General features: G+C 43.5%; 4 protein-coding genes across 9 annotated transcripts; 2 read left to right on the plus strand and 2 right to left on the minus strand.

Moving 5' to 3' along the window:
* Window positions 1-2,847: 2,847 nt before the first annotated feature.
* On the minus strand, window positions 2,848-5,191 carry LOC115664577 (probable phytol kinase 1, chloroplastic). Of its 2 annotated transcripts, none has more exons than XM_056309033.1 (6): window positions 4,813-5,191; window positions 4,045-4,112; window positions 3,813-3,944; window positions 3,585-3,691; window positions 3,389-3,503; window positions 2,848-3,292 (listed from the first exon to the last, which is right to left on the minus strand). In XM_056309033.1, exons 1-6 carry the CDS (start codon window positions 5,119-5,121, stop codon window positions 3,106-3,108), a joined length of 918 nt encoding a protein of 305 aa, XP_056165008.1. In that variant the 5' UTR covers window positions 5,122-5,191; the 3' UTR covers window positions 2,848-3,105. The 2 variants fall into 2 exon arrangements, with proteins under 2 accessions (XP_056165008.1, XP_056165007.1); XM_056309032.1 differs by having other exon boundaries at window positions 3,576-3,691.
* Window positions 5,192-9,382: 4,191 nt separating this feature from the next.
* LOC115673199 (SEC12-like protein 1) lies at window positions 9,383-14,167 on the plus strand. The gene is made up of 10 exons (XM_030595285.2): window positions 9,383-9,646; window positions 9,757-9,857; window positions 10,875-11,007; window positions 11,114-11,205; window positions 11,399-11,498; window positions 11,581-11,653; window positions 11,900-12,020; window positions 12,805-12,924; window positions 13,415-13,485; window positions 13,685-14,167. Exons 1-10 carry the CDS (start codon window positions 9,467-9,469, stop codon window positions 13,888-13,890), a joined length of 1,197 nt encoding a protein of 398 aa, XP_030451145.1. The 5' UTR covers window positions 9,383-9,466; the 3' UTR covers window positions 13,891-14,167.
* A 553-nt stretch (window positions 14,168-14,720) lies between these two features.
* Window positions 14,721-20,418, plus strand: LOC115673200 (phosphoglucan phosphatase DSP4, amyloplastic). Of its 5 annotated transcripts, none has more exons than XM_056308379.1 (14): window positions 14,721-14,864; window positions 14,983-15,061; window positions 15,201-15,245; window positions 15,394-15,505; window positions 15,935-16,011; window positions 16,111-16,187; window positions 16,312-16,392; window positions 16,830-16,965; window positions 17,240-17,299; window positions 17,987-18,043; window positions 18,660-18,755; window positions 19,250-19,309; window positions 19,555-19,662; window positions 19,953-20,418. In XM_056308379.1, the coding sequence occupies exons 1-14, from the start codon at window positions 14,839-14,841 to the stop codon at window positions 20,082-20,084; spliced, it is 1,146 nt and encodes a 381-aa protein (XP_056164354.1). In that variant the 5' UTR covers window positions 14,721-14,838; the 3' UTR covers window positions 20,085-20,418. The 5 variants fall into 5 exon arrangements, with proteins under 5 accessions (XP_056164354.1, XP_030451147.1, XP_056164356.1 ...); XM_030595287.2 differs by having other exon boundaries at window positions 14,722-14,864; window positions 16,833-16,965; XM_056308381.1 differs by having other exon boundaries at window positions 14,811-14,864; window positions 15,167-15,245.
* A 359-nt stretch (window positions 20,419-20,777) lies between these two features.
* LOC115673196 (FHA domain-containing protein At4g14490) lies at window positions 20,778-22,753 on the minus strand. The gene has a single exon (XM_030595280.2). The coding sequence runs from the start codon at window positions 22,659-22,661 to the stop codon at window positions 21,315-21,317; it is 1,347 nt and encodes a 448-aa protein (XP_030451140.1). The 5' UTR covers window positions 22,662-22,753; the 3' UTR covers window positions 20,778-21,314.
* Window positions 22,754-23,597: the final 844 nt, after the last annotated feature.

The raw sequence follows: 23,597 nt of genomic DNA on the forward strand, positions 1-23,597 counted from the left end.
TGGTTTATGCAATGTTCCTATGCTGTGGCCGACAAAGCATATTGGGGTTGTCATGCAACGGGCTAAACTGAACTTAGTATGAAGCTCTTCCATATGCCGTGACCATGAACTTTGAGGACGATATGCTTCGATTAATTGACCTTTCTGATGAATGATATTCCTCTTTTGGAGCAAGAAGGTACCCATCGCGTGAATATGTGTATGTTTTCGGCGGATTTAATCGCGTAAAAAAGAAGAAAGAAAAGGAAAAGAAACATACGGCTATTTTGAACCGGGTCGAAGGAGGAGGAGGAGAGGTTTCTCTCAGAGAGGAACCCGATTTGAATGGAAAACGACACTGGAAGCGTAGGCACCGGGCCGGAGGATACCAATTAGAGCGCGATTTCGAGGAAATTATATATTGAATTTGCTCTTTTCAAGGGTCAATGTCTGCCTTGTTTATTCATTCATTTATTTATTTTTCCTCTGTTCTTTTTTAACTATTCATCCGTTGGGGTTCCTTTGCCGCCAAGAACATAGTTTGACCATTGACCGGTGGATTTCAAACGACTTTCGTCAGTACCTTAGCTTCGAAGTATTTCCAGGCACATGAATAAATTTTTTTTAGTTTTTGCTACAGCCTAGTTTTGCGAACTCTCTAGAAATATATTTATTTTATTATTATAAAATGTACATTAATTAATAATAAAGTGAATGATCTAGAATCATACTCCGAGAAGAGGCATCAAATTAATGTTGGTTCGTATATATGCCCTTTCTTGATTGCATCTGCTAGCTAAGTGAGCTATCGCTAGTTGTTTCTGAATAACTACTACCGATGGCGCGAGATCATCGAAATGGATATCCTAAAACCCTAAAAATAAATGGCGTCATTGACTTTATAATTTCATATAGTTTTGATCATAGAGATGTGCCCACCTATACATTTCATGCGTAACAAACCTAAGTTCCATTATCTAAGGACAGGGACACATCAAATGTCGATACGATAGGCTTTCTATGGCATACATTAAGCTTGTCGATAAGTTTCTCTTCACAAAACAGTATCTTCGTAAAAAAAAAAATTGAAAATTTTCTCTCTTTTTCCATTTTCCATTTTTTTAAAGTAATTTTTTAAAAGAAATGCAAAAGTTGTCCACGTCAGCGCCGGTCGTGTCACATGAGTCAAATGAGCTATAGCTAGTTGTTTTTGGATAACTACAACTAATCCCGAAAGATCATCGAAATGGATAACCTAATACCCTAAAAAAAGGGTTGTTGACTTTATAATTTCTTGTAGTTTCGATCATAGAGATGGGTCCATCTAGATATATCTCATGCATTCCAAAATCTAAGTTGCATTATCTAAGGACAGCGACACATCCAATGTCAATATGACGGACTTCTTAGAGCATACATTAAGCTTGTCAATAAGTTTCTCTTCACAAAACAGCATCTCCATAGCATTATTCTGAAATTTTTCCTTTTAAAAAGAAATGCAAAAATTATCCACATCGGCACTGGCGGTGCCACGTAAGACGGCCGGCATTCATGTCAGCGATTTTTCGCCGAAATTGGTCAAAAGGATTATATTAGCAAATCGCCAAAAGGTTTAGGACTAAATTTAGTCAGATTGAAAAGTTCATAACCGAACCGACATCCGGTACGATATGTTCATGGCTTTTTTGGTAATTTTCTCCCCGATATCGTGAGAACATCGGGCTTTGTTTTTATGCTGTATTGTAAGGTTTCACAAGAGGAAGGCTTCATCCGTTGCTTGATTTTGGACCACTTCATCCGTGCTGTTTCCACATGCATCAACTTGGGTCTTCCCTTCGACCAAAAAAAAAAACTCGGGTCTTCCCAACGTAGTAATATGGGGAAGAGCTTGTTTGGGGGGAGGTGCATTTGCATTGTCCTCTCTCTTAGTTGGACTTTGGACCTGATCATACAATTTCCGAACTATGAAGAAAAATTTCTTTATTCCGTCGAAGATTTTTAATTGATGTGATGCGTGGTGATTGGCTCGTATTAGACAAGTTTTACTACGTCAACCGATGTATGGATCTCATCAGTTTTGGACCCGATCCGAAGGGTCGTCGCCATTCTTTTTGTCTGGTCGACAGGGCCGTCGCCATATGACGACTCGAACAATGGATACAAAATGCGAAACCGAGGCAGAAAACAATGGACCCGGCCAAGTTTATCTGGGATTTTTTCTGCCTAGATAATGCCTCATCCGGTCGGGTGCATATATCTTCCATGTTAAGCTTGCTCTCTTGTCTGCGCTGTTTTTGCCCATTCTTGGGATATTCCTTCTCTTTCGGATTAAGCAAGCGGGTCTGATTCAATGTCATCTACCGCGCTTTGACTCTTTGCAGAATTGAAAAAGATCGATGAGGATGACGATGATGAATTTGACTTGCGAAGTCGCATGAAAGAAAGCCTCCCTCGCTCTGATTTTGTAAATTTTAGTTGAACCCACACCGATACTTACTTCAGCATGAGCGTGTACCGTCGTCATGGTGTTAAATTTAAGGCCACTGCCTTTTCTCGTAGTTTACATGTTGAACGGATACCTGCATCTGGCACGTAGGAGCCGCAACGCTACCACGCTGAACAGATTATCGAGGGAGAATGATACTCCGATGAGAGAATATCAATATGACCATGGTAACACAACCTGGAGATGGAGAAGTGTAGGACTGGTTCGCGGTCACGATTTGACAGACACCATGTCGGATTTTTTCTTTCGAATGGATTTAGAACTCGAGTTTGATCCACCACTGTATAGTTCTCCGACGAAATTCCTAACGGACTTGCACGGGCAATCTCTAATGTGGACAGACGAGGTGAGTTCGAACAAAGTAATCTGACAATTGCATCGCAATCTCTGTTCCACATTCTAAATTGTTCCAATACATGAGGGCTTCACCATGACATCTCCACTAAAGGGCCCAAGCAAAGAGGCAGAGGATCGATTGCCGGTTTACTACATTTCAGATGGGCCTGATCACGACATGTTCGGCCCATTATTAACCAGGTCTCATTCCTCTTGAAACAGGCGCATAGAGACCCTGAGGGCACTTCAGACTCGCGTTGCAGAAACGACAGCAGTATGAGAAACTAATACCCAAAACTCCAAAAGGCCATTAGCATGCTCGATAAAGGAACGGATATGTTGTCATCGAGCACCTCCGTAGTTGGAAGAGACTCCACGACCGTCGCCACCAAAGAGATCAGCGCAACCCGCTGCAATGCCATTGTCCAGTCCAACTGAAAATACCCGAGAGATGAGAAGTAATGGAGCATCCTACATTCGCGAGGACAAATTCCCATCGTCAGATTCGATATAGATATATAGACCGGATGAAGTGAAATAGAAAGCCAAAGGGCATCGCCAACGCACCCTATCGATATTACGAAACCGCATATGAACATAGATATGCTACCAGCCCAACTCTTTTGCTGGTTATAAGGAAGCTTTTGGGATCCAAATCTTCTCCCAATTATATCAGCAATACCTGCATAGGCAATGTTAGAACCAAGTAATTCGAAGAATAGCGAAATCTCCTGTCATAAAGAGAAATGTTTACCATCCCCACCACTCATCATTGCCAATGAGATCACCCCCGTTGGGGATTCACGCCAGTAGACAATAGCGCATAAAATCAGTATCATAACATAGTATAATGGGCCCCTTAACAATTCCCTGAAAGGCACAGATGACAGAAAAGAAGCTAAGGCAGGATCGCTAATAAAACGATAATGAATCCACTTATCCAGAGGGGAAAAGGGAATGATGAACTCAAAATGAATGAGAGAAAATTTACCGTGGATTTCCTTCTCGGGTGACGGACTTCACAAGTCCTTCATCAGTAGCCAATGAGAACCCGTTAACGACGAGCCTTAAGCAATTCACTAGGGGCACCAAAGAAGCGAAGTAGCGAGCCTCCATGGAGTTGCTATTCTAGAATTAAAGTTATCAGCCGAAGCATTTTAAAGCTTTAATCATGTGTGCTCAATAGAATCAATTCAGTATGGCTTTGTAAACAAGGGTAATACCTGAAGATCGGCCAAGAAGCCATGAATAGCAACCCAGACAATATGTGGACTAATTTTCTGCTCAGGCTCTGCTTCAGTTCGAAAGGGCGACAAAATCGACGAGTCAGGTCATTTATGAAACAGGGTTCTCAATCGGTCGAATTTTATTTTTCAGGCAGAAGATGATTTGTAAGCTACACTGTCACAATTCATACACCGCAGCATGATTAGTAAAACATGAACGTATGATTATTGTGCATTGAACGTAAGACGATTGTCATGCAGGGGATTTGATGGAAACAGATTCATGAATTCACAATTGCAGTTGATGAAAGCAGCTACAAACCCATTAGGACAGAGCGAGCAAACAGAGACGTGTCGGGGGGGGAGAATTGGTAGCCGTTGGATCATAGACAAATATGTCTCGGCCGCACATTAGAGAGGGGATTCTGTACTTTCTTATCCAAATTTTGAAACAGTCGAGGAAGAAACAACCAAGGGAAAACATCGGTGTCTTTCATTCACATGAAGAAGTCATTCGTGGTGACAATATCTACATCATTTTCATGCTCCTCCAGCTAGTTTCCCTTAAACATGGGATCGGCGATGTCCAAATCCTAAGTCCCGTTGATCAATTTGAATCTCCTAAGGGTACCACACACAGCTGCCCGAGTTCTTGCAGAAATCTACAAACAGCGCGCTAGCAGATGGAACCACCAAACAGCGGATGAATTCGTCATGCGTTTTGCTTACACATGCATTGAGAGAGAGAGAGAGAGAGAGGCAGGCCTGTTGGATGAGGTTCCGCTGGGTGAGAGTGTCGAACGTGAGGACGAGGGAGTAAGCTCCGGCGAGCACCGCCGCGGTGGCTCCGGCGTCCTGCGCGAGGGCTCCGCCGCCGGGGCCGAGGATGCACCGGCAGAGCGATCTCCGGGGCGGCGGGCCATGAGGCTTTGCTCCCACCGCGGTCGGGACATGCACGGACGAGGAGAAGCGATGCAGAGAGGGAATTCCGGGGACGGCCGGCGGACGGCGGCGTCGGACGGCCGAGACGGCGGCGCGGTGGTGGTTAGAGACGGCGAGGGAAGAGAGGCTCATCCTGCTCCGCCCCGGTGGAGGAGGAGAGCGAGGCGATGGCGGAGTGACCGACGGACAAGGCCGATTCGCGTCGTTTTGGTCGGGTGGGTTATTTGCTGGTCGGGTCGCTCCATTTCCCGTCTTTCGGATCCGGACCGAACCCGATGCGGGGAACAAAACGGGCCTGGATCCGGGTCCATCGGATCTATTTGGGCCCTCGTAACCGCTCGTTTATATGGATCTAGTCCAATGGATCATAGAACTAGCCCAAATTCGCCAAACTAAAGTAATCTAATCATCAGACCAAAAAAAAAAAGTAATCTAATCATATGCCCACAATCTTTCATGGTACTTTTCTCGTTTATTGACATATTTTGTGTCGTAGATCTTTATTTGGAAAATCTAAAATGTTTTTTTTTTTTGGTAACCCGGGAACCCCCCGCACGGCCGACAGCCGAGGAGGTAAACCTGGGGTGACGCTAGCGCAGGACCCACCACCACGACGTCACGCTTAAGAATCCCTAACGCCAGCGCTAGGATTCGAACTCCTACCCTTCGTGGGGGGAGGGGAGCCCGAAGCCAGCGCAGCCGCTGAGGGCGGTGGTGAAAATCTAAAATGTTGTGATGCATAATTTTGTAAAAACCCATGAATAAACGATCCTAAACCTATTATTGAAGAGTACAATCGAGTCTCGAGCTTTTTTTCCATTTGTGCAAAATGCCATTTAGAACTACCGAGTGCAATTAACTTTTGAGTCCCATTAGACGATTTCTAATGTTTTTCACTCAAATGACTTGATTGTACTTCTCTGGGAAAAAGAGGTATGAGATTTGATTGTGTTAATTGAAAGATTTAGAACTTGATTGCATTATGTGCATGAGATTAGGATTTTTTTTTATGTGTTCTATATTTTTAATGAATAATAACCATCAATATTAGGGAAAATTATACAAAAATTCTTAAACCTATAGTTCGATGGTCAATTCAATCTTAAACTTTTCAATCGTGCCAATTTAGTCATAAATCTTTTGATGATTTATCAATTTAGTTCTAAACATTTTAACGATTTTTCCAATTTAGTCATTCGGGTCAATTTTGACCAAAAGGACGTCGATAATTTTTTGATTTTTTTTTTTTTGTCCCTTCCTTTTCTTTTTTCTTTTTCCCTTTTTTCCTCCGCCAGCCTCGGGCAAGGGTTGCCCTCGTGCATATCAGCGTTTTTTTGCAAAATTGGCCAGAAAGACTAAAGGCGCGCATGAAATCATTTCTGTTTCTCTATTTTTCTGTTCCCAGGAACAGATTTGGAATAGAAATTCGTTTGGTAACGCAATTTCATTTTTCTATTTTTAGAACAAATTTCTATTCCGGAAATAGGTTTGGAACAGAAATCAGAAGTAAAAAAAATCTATTTTTCTATTTCTGGAACAGAAATGAGAAATAAAAACTCTTATCATCGCTCGCCCTCGCTACTAGCTAGCCACCCCATTGCCGCCGGCCGCCTCCCGCCAACGCCTCTCGCCTCTCGCCACCGTCGGCCACCAGCCACCTCTCGCCGGCGTCCTTCGCCGATTGCCTCCTCCCACCGCCAACCTTCGCCGTTTGCCGCCGCCTAACGCCAACCGTAACCCGCCCACCGCCGCCTCCTGCCATCCTTCGCCGCCACTTGCCGGCCGCTCGGAAGCCGCCGGCCACCTCCCATTGGCCGTCTCCCGCCCGTCGGCCGCCGTCCACCGCCCGTTGCCTCTTGCCCTTGACCACCGTCCTCCGCCACCCGACGCCGGCCACCACATGCCATCGGCCACCGTCCTCCACCGCCGGCCGCCGTGCTCCACCACTCGACGCTGGCCGCCGCCCGGCGCCGATCGCCTACCACCGTCGACCGCCTACCGCCGCCGACCACCTCCCGCCGCTAACTACCTCCCGCCGCCAGTCTCTGTCCTCCGCCGCGGCCGGCCGGCCACCTCCCACCGCCAGCCACCGTCCTTCGCCTCTCGCCGCTACTCATCGTCCTCCGCCGGCCGCTCGGAAGGGAGAAATTTTGTGTTATTATCAAACGAATTTCTATTCGGAAACAAAAATTTTGTGTTGTTATCAAACGCGCATTTTTGTTCAGAAACTCATCCAGGGAACAAAAATAGGAAAATTTATTTATGATCAGAAATTAATTTCTGAAACAGAAATGTTACCATGCACGCCCTAAATTGGCAAATCATTAAGACTGCGTTTGATCGTCCGAATTCGGATTGGAATAAAATTGGATAAAGGGGGATTTGAAATCCTTCGTATATCCTCCAGATTGTGTAAATATCTTATCATATATTTGGTGTAACCTATAACATAATTTAAAATCTTTGAAAATCTTTTAACATAAGAAATATCCCATCGGTTCTCTATCTCTCGGGAAAAGTGTCGAACGCTTGGTGAGTGTGGACTTGAAGGTGCAGCTATTGCGGTGAGGAGGGAGTGGGAGCATGATGGAGGAGGACTCAGGAAAAGTGCCGAACACTTGGTGAGTGTGGACTTGAAGGCGGAGTGTAACCTATAACATAATTTAAAATCTTTGAAAATCTTTTAACATAAGAAATATCCCATCGGTTCTCTATCTCTCGGGAAGAGTGTCGAACACTTGGTGAGTGTGGACTTGAAGGTGGAGCTATTGCGGTGAGGAGGGGGGGAGGAAAGTTCTTCCATTAAGCAAAATTCTGAACTAAAGGCGGGGAGGGTCTATCTAGCGTTTCATCAAACACTTGGTGAGCGTCTAGTTCACAGTTGACCAAGAGAGAGATCGTGAACAATGGTGGCCGAGAATGATTAATCAGAGATGAAGTAGAGAGAGGAACCAAGAGATGATTAAGCGATGGTTGTACAACTAAAAAACCGACTGACAAAGAGGGGAAGCCACGGATGAGGTGGTGAGCCTGAGCCTTCCAAGTGAGCCGTGAGCAAGGGCACCGGTGACGATACTTGAGGACGCCGAAGTGAGGGATAGTCATGGTGGACGACATGGCCATCGAAGTGGTGGTGGGTGCTGGTGAGATACGCCACAAACAATGAGTCTCGCCTTAAGTTGGATTTTCCTAGTGCATGGGAATTGTTGAGTTTATTTTTAAAAATTTATATCTAATTCGAGTTTATTCCGGTCTTTAAGTCGGATTTCTTATTTGGCATTTTATTTGGATGTATTCGGGTTTATTCGATCCGGAGAACGTCACAAAACACCGGATAAGATAAATTTGTTATCCTATCCTAAATACAATCCGGACCAATAAACGTAGCATAAAATGTTTATGATTAAATTGGCAAATTCATCAAAAGTTTTAGAACTAAATTAGTTAGTTGTCAAAAGGTTTAGGATTAAGTTGGCACAGTTGAAAGGCTCAGGACTGAATTGGCCACCTTATAATAAGTTTTGACAATTTTCCTATCGGTATAATGTTCAAAACCTAATTGAATGTTTAAAAAGAATATAGGCTCATTGCTCCCAAGTACTATGTCATGACATTCACTCTACACATTGAAGTACATACTATCAAAATGCTAAGATCAAATGCAGATGCATTAATTAAACACTAGAGATACAACTTTGTCCATTAGATCACCCTCAATTCCCAATTTGGACAATTCGAAGGCCAAATGCAAACATTCTAATCTTAGAAATAACACGACACGCATGGATAGCCACGTAAGAGGGAATTTATGTTGATTAGGCTCAGGCATTTGAGACGAATCCCTTGATGTAAAATGGAAATTATTTGGCATATTACATCAAAGGAACACTTGGGGAAGAGGCATGGCTCGATAGTCCCGTCGCCAAATTAGGCTAACACGAAGAAACGATCGCGTTGGTCAAAGTCAAATTAGTCGAAGTATGCTCGTTACTTGCCAATTGATAGGAAACATTTTTTATTTTATTTTTGCTTTTACCAACTCTAAAATATCGATAAAGATTATTAGCTAATTGTGAGAATTACTTAATTAAAAATTATTTGGTACCATTTATCCCACTAAGTACCAAGTCTTCCGGCGGATATATCAACCCGAATATCCCGTTTGGATATTTCTCCTCCACCCAATACGCACGTCGTTTCGCTCCGTCACGACCCCGGTAGGGCCCGCCACTCATTTATTTGCATCCCGCTTTCTATTCTAAAAATAAAGCGAAACCGTTGACCCTAAGTAGTCCAAGGTGCCAAAAACGGCACCGTTCAATGATTGATGCGGACGATCGCATATATGCGCGGAGCCACTTCTCAAAAAGTCAAGAGCAACTGCCAATCGGCCATTTGGGTTCCTCCGCCAAATATTTTCCTCCTCCTCCTCCGACGACGACGATCACCGCCACCACCATCGGAACTCGATTCGGCCATGGAGGGGACGGTGACGTGCGGGTCGTGGATCCGCCGCCCGGAGAACGTGAACCTCGCGGTGCTGGGGAGGTCGCCGCGCCGCGTCGGCGGCGGCGGCTCCTCCTCCTCCTCCTCGCCGTCCTCGCTCGAGATCTTCGCCTTCGATCCCAAGTCCACTTCCCTCTCCTCTTCCCCGCTGGTTCGCCTCGTCTCCTTCTTTTCTCTCGATGACGGCCGAGGTCGCATTGTGATCGCTGCTTCTCGCGTTTTTTACCGGGCGTGCCCGATGCCGTTGTTCTCTGCTTTTAGGTTACTCATGTGATCGAGGAAATCGAAGGCGATCCGCTGGCGATCACGGTTCACCCCAACGGAGAGGATATCGTGTGCTTCGCGAGCTCCGGCAGTTGCTTGTGAGTCTCGTTATGGCGGATTCCGTCGTGAAATTTTTCTTTTCTAGGTTGGCTCGATTTTATTGTTGCAGAGCACCGTTCCTTTTTGGCACTCTACCCGGTGCTCGAATGTCGCACTTATCTAACTTGCGAAAGCATAACTAAGCGGTTTACTTCTTGTTGGGTTTAACTCATGGTCATGCTCGTTTGAACTGTTAATTCCCTCCAGAATTTACTTTAGAAATGCGGGTGATAGTTCAAATCTTGTTGGGCTTAATTCCCTCGGTTGCTCGTTTTGTGCTTGAATGCCGTACAAAACCTCGTTATTAACCATTATTGGAATGGATGACTTATTTAAAAGATTCCCTGTGAAGTAAGGCGGCATGTGTTTGGGAGTTGGGAACCTCACCGACTGTCTAGATGGATTTTCCCCGTGGATGTGCCCGGTTTTTTTCCTGAATCTGCTTTCCTTTCTAAGATTGGAAGCACGGGTGTTGTTCCACCATACAAATTGTGACCAAATCGGTCCAATTCTTTATCATATTAGAGTTTTCTTTGATGAAATGCTTTCTCAGTCATTTATTTTTATGATAGTCCAACGGCGAGACCTTTGTGAAATCGGATTTCCCTACTTGTGGGGTTAATTTGTGGTAGGTTCAGTTCAATTTAAATTTACATTTTGAGGCATCTTTTTTCTATTCAATAGAGATTGGCAGTAGGTTTTTTCTGTACCCTCTGTCATCTTTTAAGTATACAAGAGGCTTTATATATGTCGATATTTCAGCCCTATAGAGATTAATAAATTTAAATTCTTCTGCCCTGCAATTTGGTTAGAGGAGCTTCTGGAGAGGTCTTGACGCCCACAATTACACATTTCGATTTTTTACTTTTTTTTTTCTTTTTGAATGGGACCCTTTTGGATTTTGAGGTCAGAGAAGGCTCAACTAGCCTATCTTTCTAAATGCTTATGATGTATCAATAGCTTTACTCACGTACTTACTGTTTTTTTAGTTATAAAACTAATCCTATGACATGCAGATCATTTGAATTATCTGCTCAAGAATCAGATTTGAAGCTGTTGACCAAGGAGCTTCCTCCTCTTAGAGGGATTGGTCCTCAAAAATGCATGGCCTTTAGTGTTGATGGATCTAGATTAGCCACTGGTGGAGTGGTGAGCATTTGATAATCTGATCGATGATACTGATGTATATAGATAGTGGAATATCATATTTACCCATTAGGGCTTGATATCTTTTCCTTGTCTTTATCATCTGCAGGATGGTCGTCTAAGAATCCTGGAATGGCCTAGTCTGCGCATTATTCTAGATGAACCAAAAGCGCACAAAAGCATTAGAGACCTGGATTTTAGGTAGAACCTGTCTCATTTACTTGAATAGTCATGTTTTTAAGGTGGACACTTTGGTTTGTTTTGCAACGTTTATATAGAATGCGAAAAGTTAATTCATGCCGGTATGCCTAAAGGAAATTGGAAGTTTGAGGCAGTTGGATCAGTTGCCTACTTGCCATGATATGAATCCTTGTCTTTTTTTGTTGCGTGACAGTCTAGATTCAGAGTTTTTGGCTTCAACATCTACTGATGGATCGGCTAGAATATGGAAGGCAGAAGATGGTTTGCCTTGCACTACTTTGACTCGCAGATCTGTATGATTTATTAATTTGAAGGTCTTTGTTTTTAATTTGCACTGTTGGTCCTTTGTTAATTCTGTCAAATGTTTTTGCACAGGACGAGAAGATTGAACTGTGTCGGTTCTCTAAGGATGGCACTAAACCCTTTCTATTCTGTACTGTACAAAAAGGTACATTAGTTTGTTTCTCTTAGACAAAATATCCTGTTGTTCCCAGAGTTGGTCCTCAGATGCCATTTAGCACTTAGAGGCTTAGTTGTTGTTATACCATGAGCAAGTGGTGTCAAAGCATTTCTGGGAAGGGTGGTCATGCTGATGTTACATCCCTTTTTTTCCTCCTCTAGTTTGTAATGGCAGGTCACTGTTCATTTCTTTTGTCTGTACTTCTAAATATTAGGTTTCATGTTCATTGAGCAGGTGATAAAGCTGTTACTGCTGTCTGGGACATAAGCACATGGAACAAGATTGGGCACAAACGACTCCTCAGAAAGCCTGCTGTTGTAATGTCCATCAGTTTGGATGGGAAATATCTTGCTCAGTAAGGAATTTGAATCTTGCTTTGCCTGGCTGCATTGATAGACATGTGTGGCGCCTTGTTTTTTTGTTTTCTATTTTTACCCCTTTTTGTGGTTTGAGGGGAGATGAGAAGCAAAGAGTGTAGACTTTTGACCATATGCTCACCAAGCACTCGCAAATACTTGGTTTTCTGTGTAGTTAATGTGTAAGACCGAGACAGATGGTTAATGTGCTTCTCCTGATGAATACTGACTACTTGATCACACCATTTACAGGAGATGTAAAGTGTTAGCTGAACACAGAATTCTTATTGTTACCAAATATTCAAGGCAGTGTCAATTGGATTATACCTTACAGGACCCTGACTTAAACATCCAAGAATTCTTGATGCACCTTCATAAGCCATAAATTGAAAGTCACTTGGATATTTCTTGAATGAAATACAGTGTGCCTAGTTAAATGTTGTTGTATTACACTTACAACTATCTAGTTTTTACCTTCTACTTTTGTTCACCATTATCAGATACTTTGAATGTAATTAATTGCCACTTGGATGTTTACGTTTTGTTTCCATCAACACTTGAATTATGGATGAATATTCAACTGTGCAGCATGTGGTGTCTTGAGAAAGTGGATGGTACTTGATCAGAAACATCTTTAAGAGGGATAGTTAGTTTTGAAAGCTTTGGTAAAGTTTAGTGGCGATCATGGCAAATTATGGAATCCCAGTATATTGTGATGAGGGGTAAACCTGTAATCTTCTTTATAAAAAGCGAAATTAGTGAAATTTCTTCCTGAATTTATAGGGGAAGCAAAGATGGTGATATGTGTGTTGTTGAAGTGAAGAAAATGGAGGTTAGCCATTGGAGCAAGAGGCTGCATCTGGGAACCTCCCTTACATCACTAGAATTCTGTCCTAGTGAAAGGTAAGCTTCTTAAAGCCTCTTAAGATGTAGGAGTGAATGCTTACCATTTTTATTTTATTTTTCTCCATTAATTCTCTTAATACTTGAGATGAGAGGGTGTTTCACTCAGAGTAAAAAGAACAGATGCTTTGGGTTAGAACTCAACGCAATTTGGTGGATTGGGTAATTGAGCATTATATGTTACTGATGCTTGGTAGATCAGCAGCTGCATCTTTATATGTATTATTGTTTAGAATTAGGAACAAGCTTCATATTTGCTTGCAGATTTTCAGTGGTACGCCACTCAGTATATTGTTGAGTGTTGTACATTGCAATATCTTTTAAAACAGATTTCAGTTGTACTAGTGCGATATGAAGTTCAGAACGATACATGTCCATGTCCTTTTGTTTTATATCTGCAACGTTGACATAGTGTTTGGCTGCACCACAACACAGCTAAGTATATATATTCAGTATTAATTCATTTGGTTGGTGGGATGAACTTTTTCAGGGTTGTGCTTACTACTTCTGACGAGTGGGGTGTGTTAGTGACCAAGCTAAGTGTTCCTGCTGATTGGAAAGGTCTCTCTCTCTCTCTCTCTCTCTCTCTCCCCGTGAGACACACAACACCAACACAGCACGGGGGCATTTTTGGGCTTGTGTTTATCAACTGCACACATAATTTACGCACAACTCGTTGAGGTATAGATGCATGCAAAGCACAGGCAAGTGGAATCTTAAAGCTAACCAGTCTCTCCTTTTTGTTTCCTTCCATGTGCAGCATGGCAAGTGTATCTACTACTTTTGGGTATGTTTTTGGCATCTCTTGCCGCGTTCTACATCTTCTACGAAAACTCCGACTCGTTCTGGAACTTCCCTCTCGGGAAGGATCAACCTGCAAGACCTAAGTTCGACACTGTTGTGGGAGATCCCAAGTCTGCTGATGATCAAAATATGTGGGGTGACTTTGGGCCACTAGATATGTGAGCAACCGCCGGTTGTGTCGTGCTGCAAGCCTCCAGAAGCAGCAGCAGCAGCCAGTGGTCTGAACAATTCCATTTGATTATTGTGACACTCAGGCAGTTTGTTTATAGGTGTTTTTGGAACAAAATGTCCGTCTGGGCGTGAACAAGCGGCATGGGACTGACATCATTGCTTTCGTTGTAAAAGCCTCGTCGATTTCGAACTAATTGAACTATTTGAAAGCGACGAATTTTGATTTTGTCCTTTGCAAAGTAATGAACGGCGCCATACTTTCTCTTTTCCCGACTGCATTTTGGAGATCGGTACCCTCGGGGGGCTGTAACCATCAGTTGCCTGATACCAAATCCAAACACTTTTACCAGGAGAAGGTCCGAAAAACAGGATGCCTACTATAGGCAATGTATCGGTGTTGCCGCATGATTTTCCTCCATCATGTGAATAGACGCGTACGGAGTACCATGCCGACGGCGACCCGGGCATTCAACGACATGGATCATCTCTCTTCTCTTTGTTGCTGCTGATGTATCACTTGCATTTTATTGTTCAGCGGGGGCACACGAAACCTTCTGAATGATTGATCGAATATCTCCCTCCCTCCCTCTTAAGTATCTGCAATGGCCATTGGAAAACAACCAAGAGAGCGAAAATTAATATAATAATAACAAAAAAAAATCCAGTGAAAATCCCGGCGGACACGTGTCCCGCTCACTCACGTTGAATATCTACAAATCCAATAGCAAAATAACAAAACACGTTACGAAATCTAAAAAGAATGAAAATGGAATTAATAATGGAGGAGATCGGGATCGGCGCTGCTGGGGGTAATATGTGGAAAGGCGCAACCCTTTTCGTGCCCCCTTCCTTTCCTGCTGTCAAGAGCCTGTCGCCGAGGGAGAAAATTACCAGTTCCAGAGTCCCACTCTCTTTCTCTCTCTCTCGAAAGCTGATGCGATGAACTGCCTCCAGAATCTCCCGAGGTCGTCTCTCTCTCGCTCGCTCTCTCGCTTTCGATTCTCGCGATAGTTTCGCCGATCATCTGGCTTCGGCTTCTCTCGGGGAAGCTTTCTCACCGCCTGAATGAACGAAACTCTGCAGATGCTCGTCCTCGCCGCCGCCCGGATTCGAATGCCGCCGCCGCCGTCAAGTCAAGCCGCCGTGCTTTCTCAGGATCGCCGTACGTTACGCCTTCGCTCGTTTTCCCTTTTCTTCTTGAAAAGCTCTGGAAGCTCCGTCGTCGAGTTTGGTTCGGCTCAATACTCTGTTTCCGAATCTCGGCTAGTTAGGATGAAAGAGCGGATTGAATCGATATGCAGGGAGCGGTGGATAATGCCGATCGTCGGAAGGGCCTGGCTTTGAAGGTGAGCGAGGAGGAATATCCGATAGGTTTTTGAGTAGCTTTTGAGAGCTTGAGGTGGTTTTGCTTTTGATTTGCGTTCTGTTCCGTGCGGCGGTGGTTGCGTAGCTGCTTTTTTTTCTTTCTCGGTGATGTGATTTGCTTTGGCACAGGCGGTGTCGGGATCCACATCCAGCGCGGAAATGAGCGGCTCTGAAATGCAGGAGGAGGAGGAGGAGAAATCGGAGGAATACAGCACCACCATGACGGAAGCAATGGGTGCTGGTAAGCATGATTCAGTAGCCTGCTTTTTTTTACTTTAATCCTCAAACCCGAGTGTAACAGGCTTTTGTCATGCGAAACCGTGTGTCCCCGTAATTGGAAACTGTTATCACTGTTTCTTTTTTAAATAGACGGGTCATTAGGAATTACGCACCGGTCAAGTCACTTTAACGCCTATGGGGTTGCTCTATCAATCCTTATGCCTCATTCTTCATTGCCTCATCTATTTATCTGGCAACAGTGGATTAGAACTGCCTGCATCGAGCCTGTATGACTTCTGGGACTTCATTGTTATTTCTGCTAGTGGACTTCACTTTCAGATGGGCTAGTTTAGCGGTTTCCTTTAAAAAATATCTCCTTTTTAGTTAATGGTACTCTGCATTTATTTGTCAAGCATCTACACTCGTGACTAATGATTTCTTTCTACCACAGTTTTGACTTATAGGCATGAACTAGGAATGAACTACAACTTCATCCGACCGGACTTGATTGTGGGTTCGTGCCTACAGGTAATTCTGATGTCCATCATGAGTACCGCCTAAGTTACACTCGCTCTGATTTAGACTGCTTTCTTCCACTTAGTGTACTAATATTTGAAGCTATTCCAGACTCCAAAAGATGTTGACAAGCTTCGTGCTATCGGAGTGAAGACCATTTTCTGCTTACAGCAAGACCCGGATTTGGAGTATCCTCAGAAACTTTGTCTATGGAGTTTTGTCTTGAATTGATCATCTAAATGGTAATGGTGTGACGACAACGATGTATTATTTAGGAATAAGCACATTTTGTTCCCTCACTACTATCTCCAGATACTTTGGGGTTGATATTAAAGCAATCCGAGACTATGCTGGAACGCATGATGGCATTCAACACTTGCGGGCTCAGATAAGGTTTGTCTAGAAAGATTGCTGCTTATGATATGTTAAAGCAGTTCTCCAAGAAGCGTGAGATTCAGTTGGCTTGCCGGAGCCTCTGGCTACAAAATGGCAATTAGACTTGTTCTTCAATCCATGGACTGCTCACTTTGGGCTCTAAGTCCATCTCATGTAACTACATCTTTTTTTTTTCTTTTTTGAAAGGTGAAAGGCAAAAGAATAGTTCACGTTGTGCTCTCAGCGCCTTGCGTTAGTTACACATTCTCAAAATTTGATTTGAGTACATCTGTGGAGACAATTTCATTATCATAATGGTTATGGTTTTATACCATTTGAGAAATGACTGTAAAATTGCTTTGGGAAAGACCTTTTTCTCTGCTAGTTATACTTTATATGCATCATGTGAATAATATACAACTGGTGTCTTATGTAGCAGTTCAATTTGATTGTAGCAGAGATTTTGATGCATTTGATTTGCGGATGCGGCTCCCAGCAGTAGTCAGCAAACTTTACAAGGCCATAAACCGGAATGGGGGTGTCACATATATACATTGTACAGCCGGACTCGGAAGGGCTCCTGCTGTGGCGGTATGCCTGATGTCCAGTTTCTTTCTTGAACAAATTTGTCCACTGGTCGTTTTGTCTGTTTTTCTGTCATGTCTTTCTCTCATTGACCACTCTCTCGTTGGTCAGATCTTGATTGAATCTCATGGATTGACTAACTGCACATTGTCCCATCCTTCTTACTGATTATCACTTGTTTGGATTTTCCTTGCCAGCAAAGAGAACATGATAATTTCAACAGTTCATCTATTTCGATATGTTCAACTAATATTCCCCTTGCTTTAATCATGTACTTCAGTTAGCATACATGTTCTGGGTTCAGGGATATAAACTCGGTGGAGCTCACAGATTATTACAGGTAATAATTCCTTGGGAGTTCTTCAGCTAGCAGTGTAGATTTGCTCCTTGTGTGACACACTTATGACTTAAAATTTCGTACTTTGTATGCTCGTTGTACTTCATATTGTCTAGCTCTTTTCCTGCTACAGGGAAAGTTAAAATTGCTTTTAGAACTATGACAGGATACCAGCAAACCTTGATTTGCTGGTATCTCACTCGATCAATAAAATTCCGGTGGAAGACTGTGAGATTGCTTTGTGCATTGTGATATACAAGAATTCTTTTTGCACTAGATACAAGCTTTGCTAGATGTCTCTAAAATTTATCTAACGATGACAAGAAGAAAGCTTCTGCCGCTAGGTTACTTTTGTGTCCGACTCTTCTTGTACTTTTTCATGTAAAATATATTTTAGGTCCCATCTTTTGGACATCTTGCCCATACTTTATTCTATGATGTAACAGTTGGCTTTGAACTTGCTGTACACCATTACGTTGATGAGGTACCAAGCAGTTGATCTTCTGAGCAAGGAAGTTTTGAAACTTAGATATTTTGGGACTTCGATGGCAGCATAATGAGCATATTTTGCTTTATACTTTCTTGTGTTTGATCTGTCACTCAGTCGAAAGGAGAGTGTAATATGGTATGGACAATCATGTATTTTTTCTCAAATTCCCACTTAATCATCGAGTTATTTTTATCTTGCAGAGCAAACGGTCATGCTTTCCCAAGCTGTATGCCATAAAAAGTGCTACTGCTGATACTGTGAGTTTTATTTTCTCTGTTTATTCTAAAGTGTTTAAGCATTCACATTCTTCTGTCCTATTTGTTGATGGTGCATGTTGAGATTTTCATAGGGGTTAAACTCAGTTTCGAGAAGTAAACCAAACTAGACTAAATTTACTTTGTTGTTCTCTAGAACCAAATGGCACCATTTTTCATTGGAACTAAAGATGATGTCTCATGCTTTGTCAATTCATGCTAGTATTAAAGTTCTTGCTTTTGTCTTGGTACTGCCACATCTTCTCTTTTCAGGTAATAATTGCAGATAATTTTTAGTCCAAATGTTTAAAGTGTGTTGTTTCAGCCACTGGAACTTAGTGCTGACATTACCAGTTGCCTTTCTACGTATGGGTTTTAAAAAGAAATTGACACAGATGGCTCTTGGAATAAATAAGCGGATCTCCGTCATAGCCTACAAATTGTTAACATTCAATCAAATTCAGACAATTGAAATCTTCCATTGCTGTTAATCATGCAGATATTCACTTTCTTTGCAAAAGGAGAATCTCCATGACGAGATCATTTTCACGCAATTCATGTTGATGGACTGTTGTTACTCATCACAAATTCAATTCACTTCCTGTTTTCTTGATTAAAGCTTACAGGATTTAAAAAGAAGCCAATCAGCCTGACGTGGCAAGATGGCAACTCTTCCTCTGTGGAAGTTTCTGGACTTGATATCGGATGGGGCCAGGTACCGATATTTTCATCTAGTGAAAAATTTTGCAGTTCAAGAATTTTGCCAACGCTTCAATTGCACACATTAATGTAGCTTTGGAATTATCATTGTGAAACCACTGGTTATTAACACCCCTACAGTATTATTCTGGCTCATGTACTTGATACTTGTGGGGTATCCCAGAATCTTGAATTTTGTAGTATTTATATACGTTATCCCGTATTCCGTGTCCTTTTATCGATTGAAAATGCTTATATGGTTGTGCTTGATATTCGCGTATTCCTAGATAATTAACATTTTCCTACCCACTGGGCACGTTGCTCAGTGGTAAGGGAATTGGGTGGGGTGGGGACATTTAGTTTCAAGGTGTGGGGTTAAACTCGCACGCTCTGCAAAGAGGCAAAATGAAAGTCTGAAAGAGAGAGAGGAGAATTAGAGTCGTACTCACAAAAAAAAAAACATTTGCCTTCTAAGTAGATCAATCCTGGTTTTTTTTTATGCATTCTCAGAGACTTCCTTTGCAATTTGACGAGGAACAAGGACTGTGGAAACTCACGAGAGAACTGCCAGTAAGTTCAATCAGACAATTTTCCGGGCTCGTAGTAGTCCTGCATTTTGAGTTCACTGTATTATTCCTGTTACTCAGTTGCTTTATGTTTCGTATAACTTTAGCACACCAATCAACTCCACTTTAGAAATGCTAATCAATTTTCTGTCGACTCTGAAAGACCAAGGTTTTTCATTTCGTGATGGAAAAGATCTGTTGAGTTGCACATTGAATAATGGCATTAACATTGACTCTTCCGAATAACAGGAAGGAGACTACGAGTACAAGTACATTGTAGATGGTGGATGGACGTGCAACGAACATGAGCTTGTTACTTCTCCAAACAAGGATGGCCACGTCAACAACTATATCAAAGTAAGGTTCAGTCAGTAGCTGAAATGTATTATCGTCTCTAGCTGCTCATTCCTATCTAACGATTCAATCTTTTTGGTAGCATGAGCAGTTCAGTACTACTAATTTTACTTCTTCCTCAGTCCGTTGGAAATTTTGAGATTATGCAGAGGATTTTGAGCAATTTGGAAAATTTTCTTTTGCTTCTCGCGTCTTTGATTTTTCAAATGTTACTGCCTTCATCTATGGGACACTTGCTGTTGGAGCTTCGAGACATTAACGATTAATCGATTTTTGTTAATTCTTTCATGCAGGTTCTTGGTGATGATCATAGTAGTGTCGGTGCAGCACTGCGAAGTAGGCTGGCTGCCGATGATCCTGATCTTACAAAAGATGAACGTCTGCAAATCCGACAATTTCTTGAAGCTTACCCAGATGAAGAGTAAAAAGTTGCCAGCAAGTTAACTCCACAGCCCCCGACCCTTAATAAAGGAAGAAATAAGAGTTCTCCGCTGGGAAGAAGCAAGTTCATTACTTCTTCCAGAAGCTATTAGAGGAAAATAATTCATCTTTTGCAGGGAACGTCCTATATATCATATAGATAAAGTTAGTCTATCAAATAAGTGAAAAAATAAGAGACTTTCAGTGTACGTGAGAGAGTTCTTTGAGCCTTAGCCGGTGAAATAAGGTCATGCTTACAACCTGTGTACAATTAGACGAGCTTATGAACTTAGTTGAGCACATTTATGAATACAAACAGTCACATGCGCGCGTTTTACATCTTTTGCTGTACGGAAAATTGGACGTGTGGGTCATCCCGTTTCCTCCATGTGCCCATTCCAGTTACTGTCCTCCGTGGGTTTCGTAAAGGCCGCCCTTGCCTGATTGAAAAAAGATTCGGTTCGATTGGAACTCGACAGCAATGAGTTTTCAAGTTGAATCGGAACCTTCATTGTGCTACCCCTGTTTTTTTTCAGACATAGAATGGGCCATTCACTAAACTTCACCTTTTGGCGTATCTTGCCCATGAAGTCCCATGAGCTACTCTGTTCCTACTTTCATGGCATAGATGGGCATGCAACTACTTCCACATAACAAATTGAAGACTGAATATTTGATCTAAATGCAATGGAAGTCAATTGGATGCAAGGTACGAATGTATTCCAACATTGATATATTCTCTTCTCTCTTCAGCTGCTTATCAAATATAGAGACTACAACAATTCGTACTTGTATTTTCTAAGCTTCTGTCGTGCCTAACCAGGCACAATGCCTCCTCTTAACCGCTTTTAATTTTATCAGAAGAACCATAAATTTCGTCTCTTCAGAGACATCCGAGAAAATTGGAGCAATGCTGAGAACGGCCATGTATGTTCTCTTTCCTCCTCTCTCCTTCTCCTTGCATCTCATCTTGTCTACTCCCGCTAAAGTTGCCCCGTCATCGATGCACGTCACACTTATCAGATACAGCTTTGGTCCTTGGAGACGTTTTGCAAGTCTTACAGTTTGCTGCTATCTCATCCTGCGAAACCGGCATTAGAGTTCCCCAGCTAATCCACCTGCAGTCTCCGGTTAGCTTAGCATGCACAATTCACCAGTTTCCCGAGTAATCTTCAGCTCAAATGAACGGACCAACCGGATTGTTATTTGGCATACTACTTTGAATGTTCCACTGTCTATAAAACGGCTTTTCCCTTCTGCTTCTTCTGCTCAGCAACATACTCCCTTACGCGTTGAGCTTTCGTCCTCATCTCCGCAATCAGCTTCTCTGTCTCATCAGTTATCTGCTTCGGCAAATAAACCTCCATATAATCAAACCATTCCCTGAGACTCATCTTTGAGAAATCTGGGAACTGGCCGCTCTTCCCCGTAGTCTCCTTCAAACCAAAGCCGATCCCACTTCTTACCTCGTTACCAGCCCCAGCCTCAAGACCACCGTCATCTTCAATCTCCACCTTTATACTCCTTACACCTCGACCGTCCTCACCAGAAACTTGATCTGCCGGGGCCGACATCCTACTCTCCCCCAAAACTTCGCCCTTATCCACCTCTTCAATGTCCCTACTCCGACCCACAAACACTTCCCTTTCATCATTTCCATGGACCAACTCTGTATTGAGCAGACCTATATCATCTTCATTTCCCACGACATCATCTTGTGCCTCTTCCGCGGGATCCAACCTCTCTGAATCACCAATTTGATTCCTTCCCTTTGCTTGCCTCGTCCTTCTCGGTCTCGCCTTCCTCTCTTTACCTTCATCCTTTTCCGTTTCTCTGCATTCCAACCCCACATCCTCCAGACCCTTCTCAGCTACGGCACCAGCAGCCACAATCTCCACTTCCTTCTTTCTCCTCCTAGTCCTCCTCGGACTCACTCGCGAGATCCCCGAATTCCCCCTCGCCGTAGCCGCATCTCGCAACTCCACAATACACGCCTCGCTCTCAAACCCTCGCACTGCACTTGCCTCCACCAATTCACTCTTCACAGGCGGAGCTGCCGCACCACCCCCAGCTTCTGGCAATCGAGTCTTCCCACCCCTCCCCTTCGGAACCCTAACACTACCCGCCCGGCCCTCCACGGCCGCTCCGGCCGCCTTCTTCTCCGAATTCCTCTCGTTGGCTCTCCGCCTAGGGTTCCTACGCAACCTCGACTCGGCGGCCCCGCCGCAGCCCTCTATCCTCACGAGAAAGGCAGTGTACTCACCGATTTTGATCGAGTCGCCGTCGCGGAGCGCGCGGGGCTCGTGGGGAGCGAGCCTGGCGGACTCGTTCACGACGGTGCCGTTGGAGGACCCGAGGTCGGTGAGGAACCAGCCGCCGCCGCCGCCGCCGCCGCCGCCGGGGGGTGGCCGGGACTCGATGGAGAGGTGCTTGGAGGAGATGCCGGCGTCCTTGACGGGGAGGTTGTTGCCGCGGACGACGCGGCCGATCCGGACCGTAGATCCCGGGGGGTATTCTAGGGTTTCTCCCTCGCGAGGGCCTTTGGTGATGTGGAGCTTCAGAGAGAGCGACGCCTCCTCCATTGCTGCTGCTGCTGCTTGCTGCTGCTCACCAGAGAAGAGAGAGAGAGAGAGAGGGAAGATGGGAGATTTGAATTTTGGGGCTCTTTGAAATGCTTGCGAGATGGCAGAACAGTACAGAGGCTGCTGATGACACCCCCCTCCAAAAAAAAAAAGTTTTAATTTTGAACAATTCACAAGTAATTTTTTTTTTTAATCGAACTGACAAATCCGGTGGAAGCAATTGGAGCCGAAAAGAATCGAAGAGACCCGGTGAGGCAACGCCGAGGTCGCGCAACCACAGGCTGCCCGAGGCGATGCGACGCCGAGGATCACGGGACCCAGATCATGCGAACCGAGATCTCGGCGACCGTCCTCTGTCGATCGTTGGTGAGTGCGTTTCGGTCGAGAGATGTCAAATGGTAGAAATGAGGGTAAGATAGAAACGCGAAAATATTAGTAAGGGTAGATTCGGAAGAAAAAATTCATCGACCACTAAATAGCATTCCGAGAATGCGGAAATTAGGTAAGAACCACATTGAGCTAAGGCACTTTGGAGATGCTAACTTTAGGTCAAAGGTTTTTCGGGAACGATGAACTAAACACATCGACTTTGACAAAAATCGCAAATCGCAACCAGACTTTGATATAGCGTGCCAAAAATATTAAACACTATTGTTCAGGAACTGATAATTAGGCAACCCTATATAATGCTGTATTCTTGCAATAAACCGAATCATTCTTTTGACTCGTTAAGTCCCTTCTAATTGGATCGATTGGGAGGCCGGCTGCAACTCGAAGTATAAAATGGCCCAATCAAATGGTAAGAGATCTATAAACGAAGGTGCACATAATCATGATTACAATTTTTATAAATTCCATTAAGATTAAGTTAGTGGCTAACAAGCGGACATATGCGAGTGAACTAGACACGCGACACGACTTTCGTTTTTCAATCAT

This window comes from Syzygium oleosum, unplaced genomic scaffold (assembly GCF_021117445.2).
Source record: "Syzygium oleosum isolate NSW1041296 unplaced genomic scaffold, Sole_v2.1 Sole_v2.02, whole genome shotgun sequence".
In the NCBI taxonomy this organism is placed as follows: Eukaryota; Viridiplantae; Streptophyta; class Magnoliopsida; order Myrtales; family Myrtaceae; genus Syzygium; species Syzygium oleosum.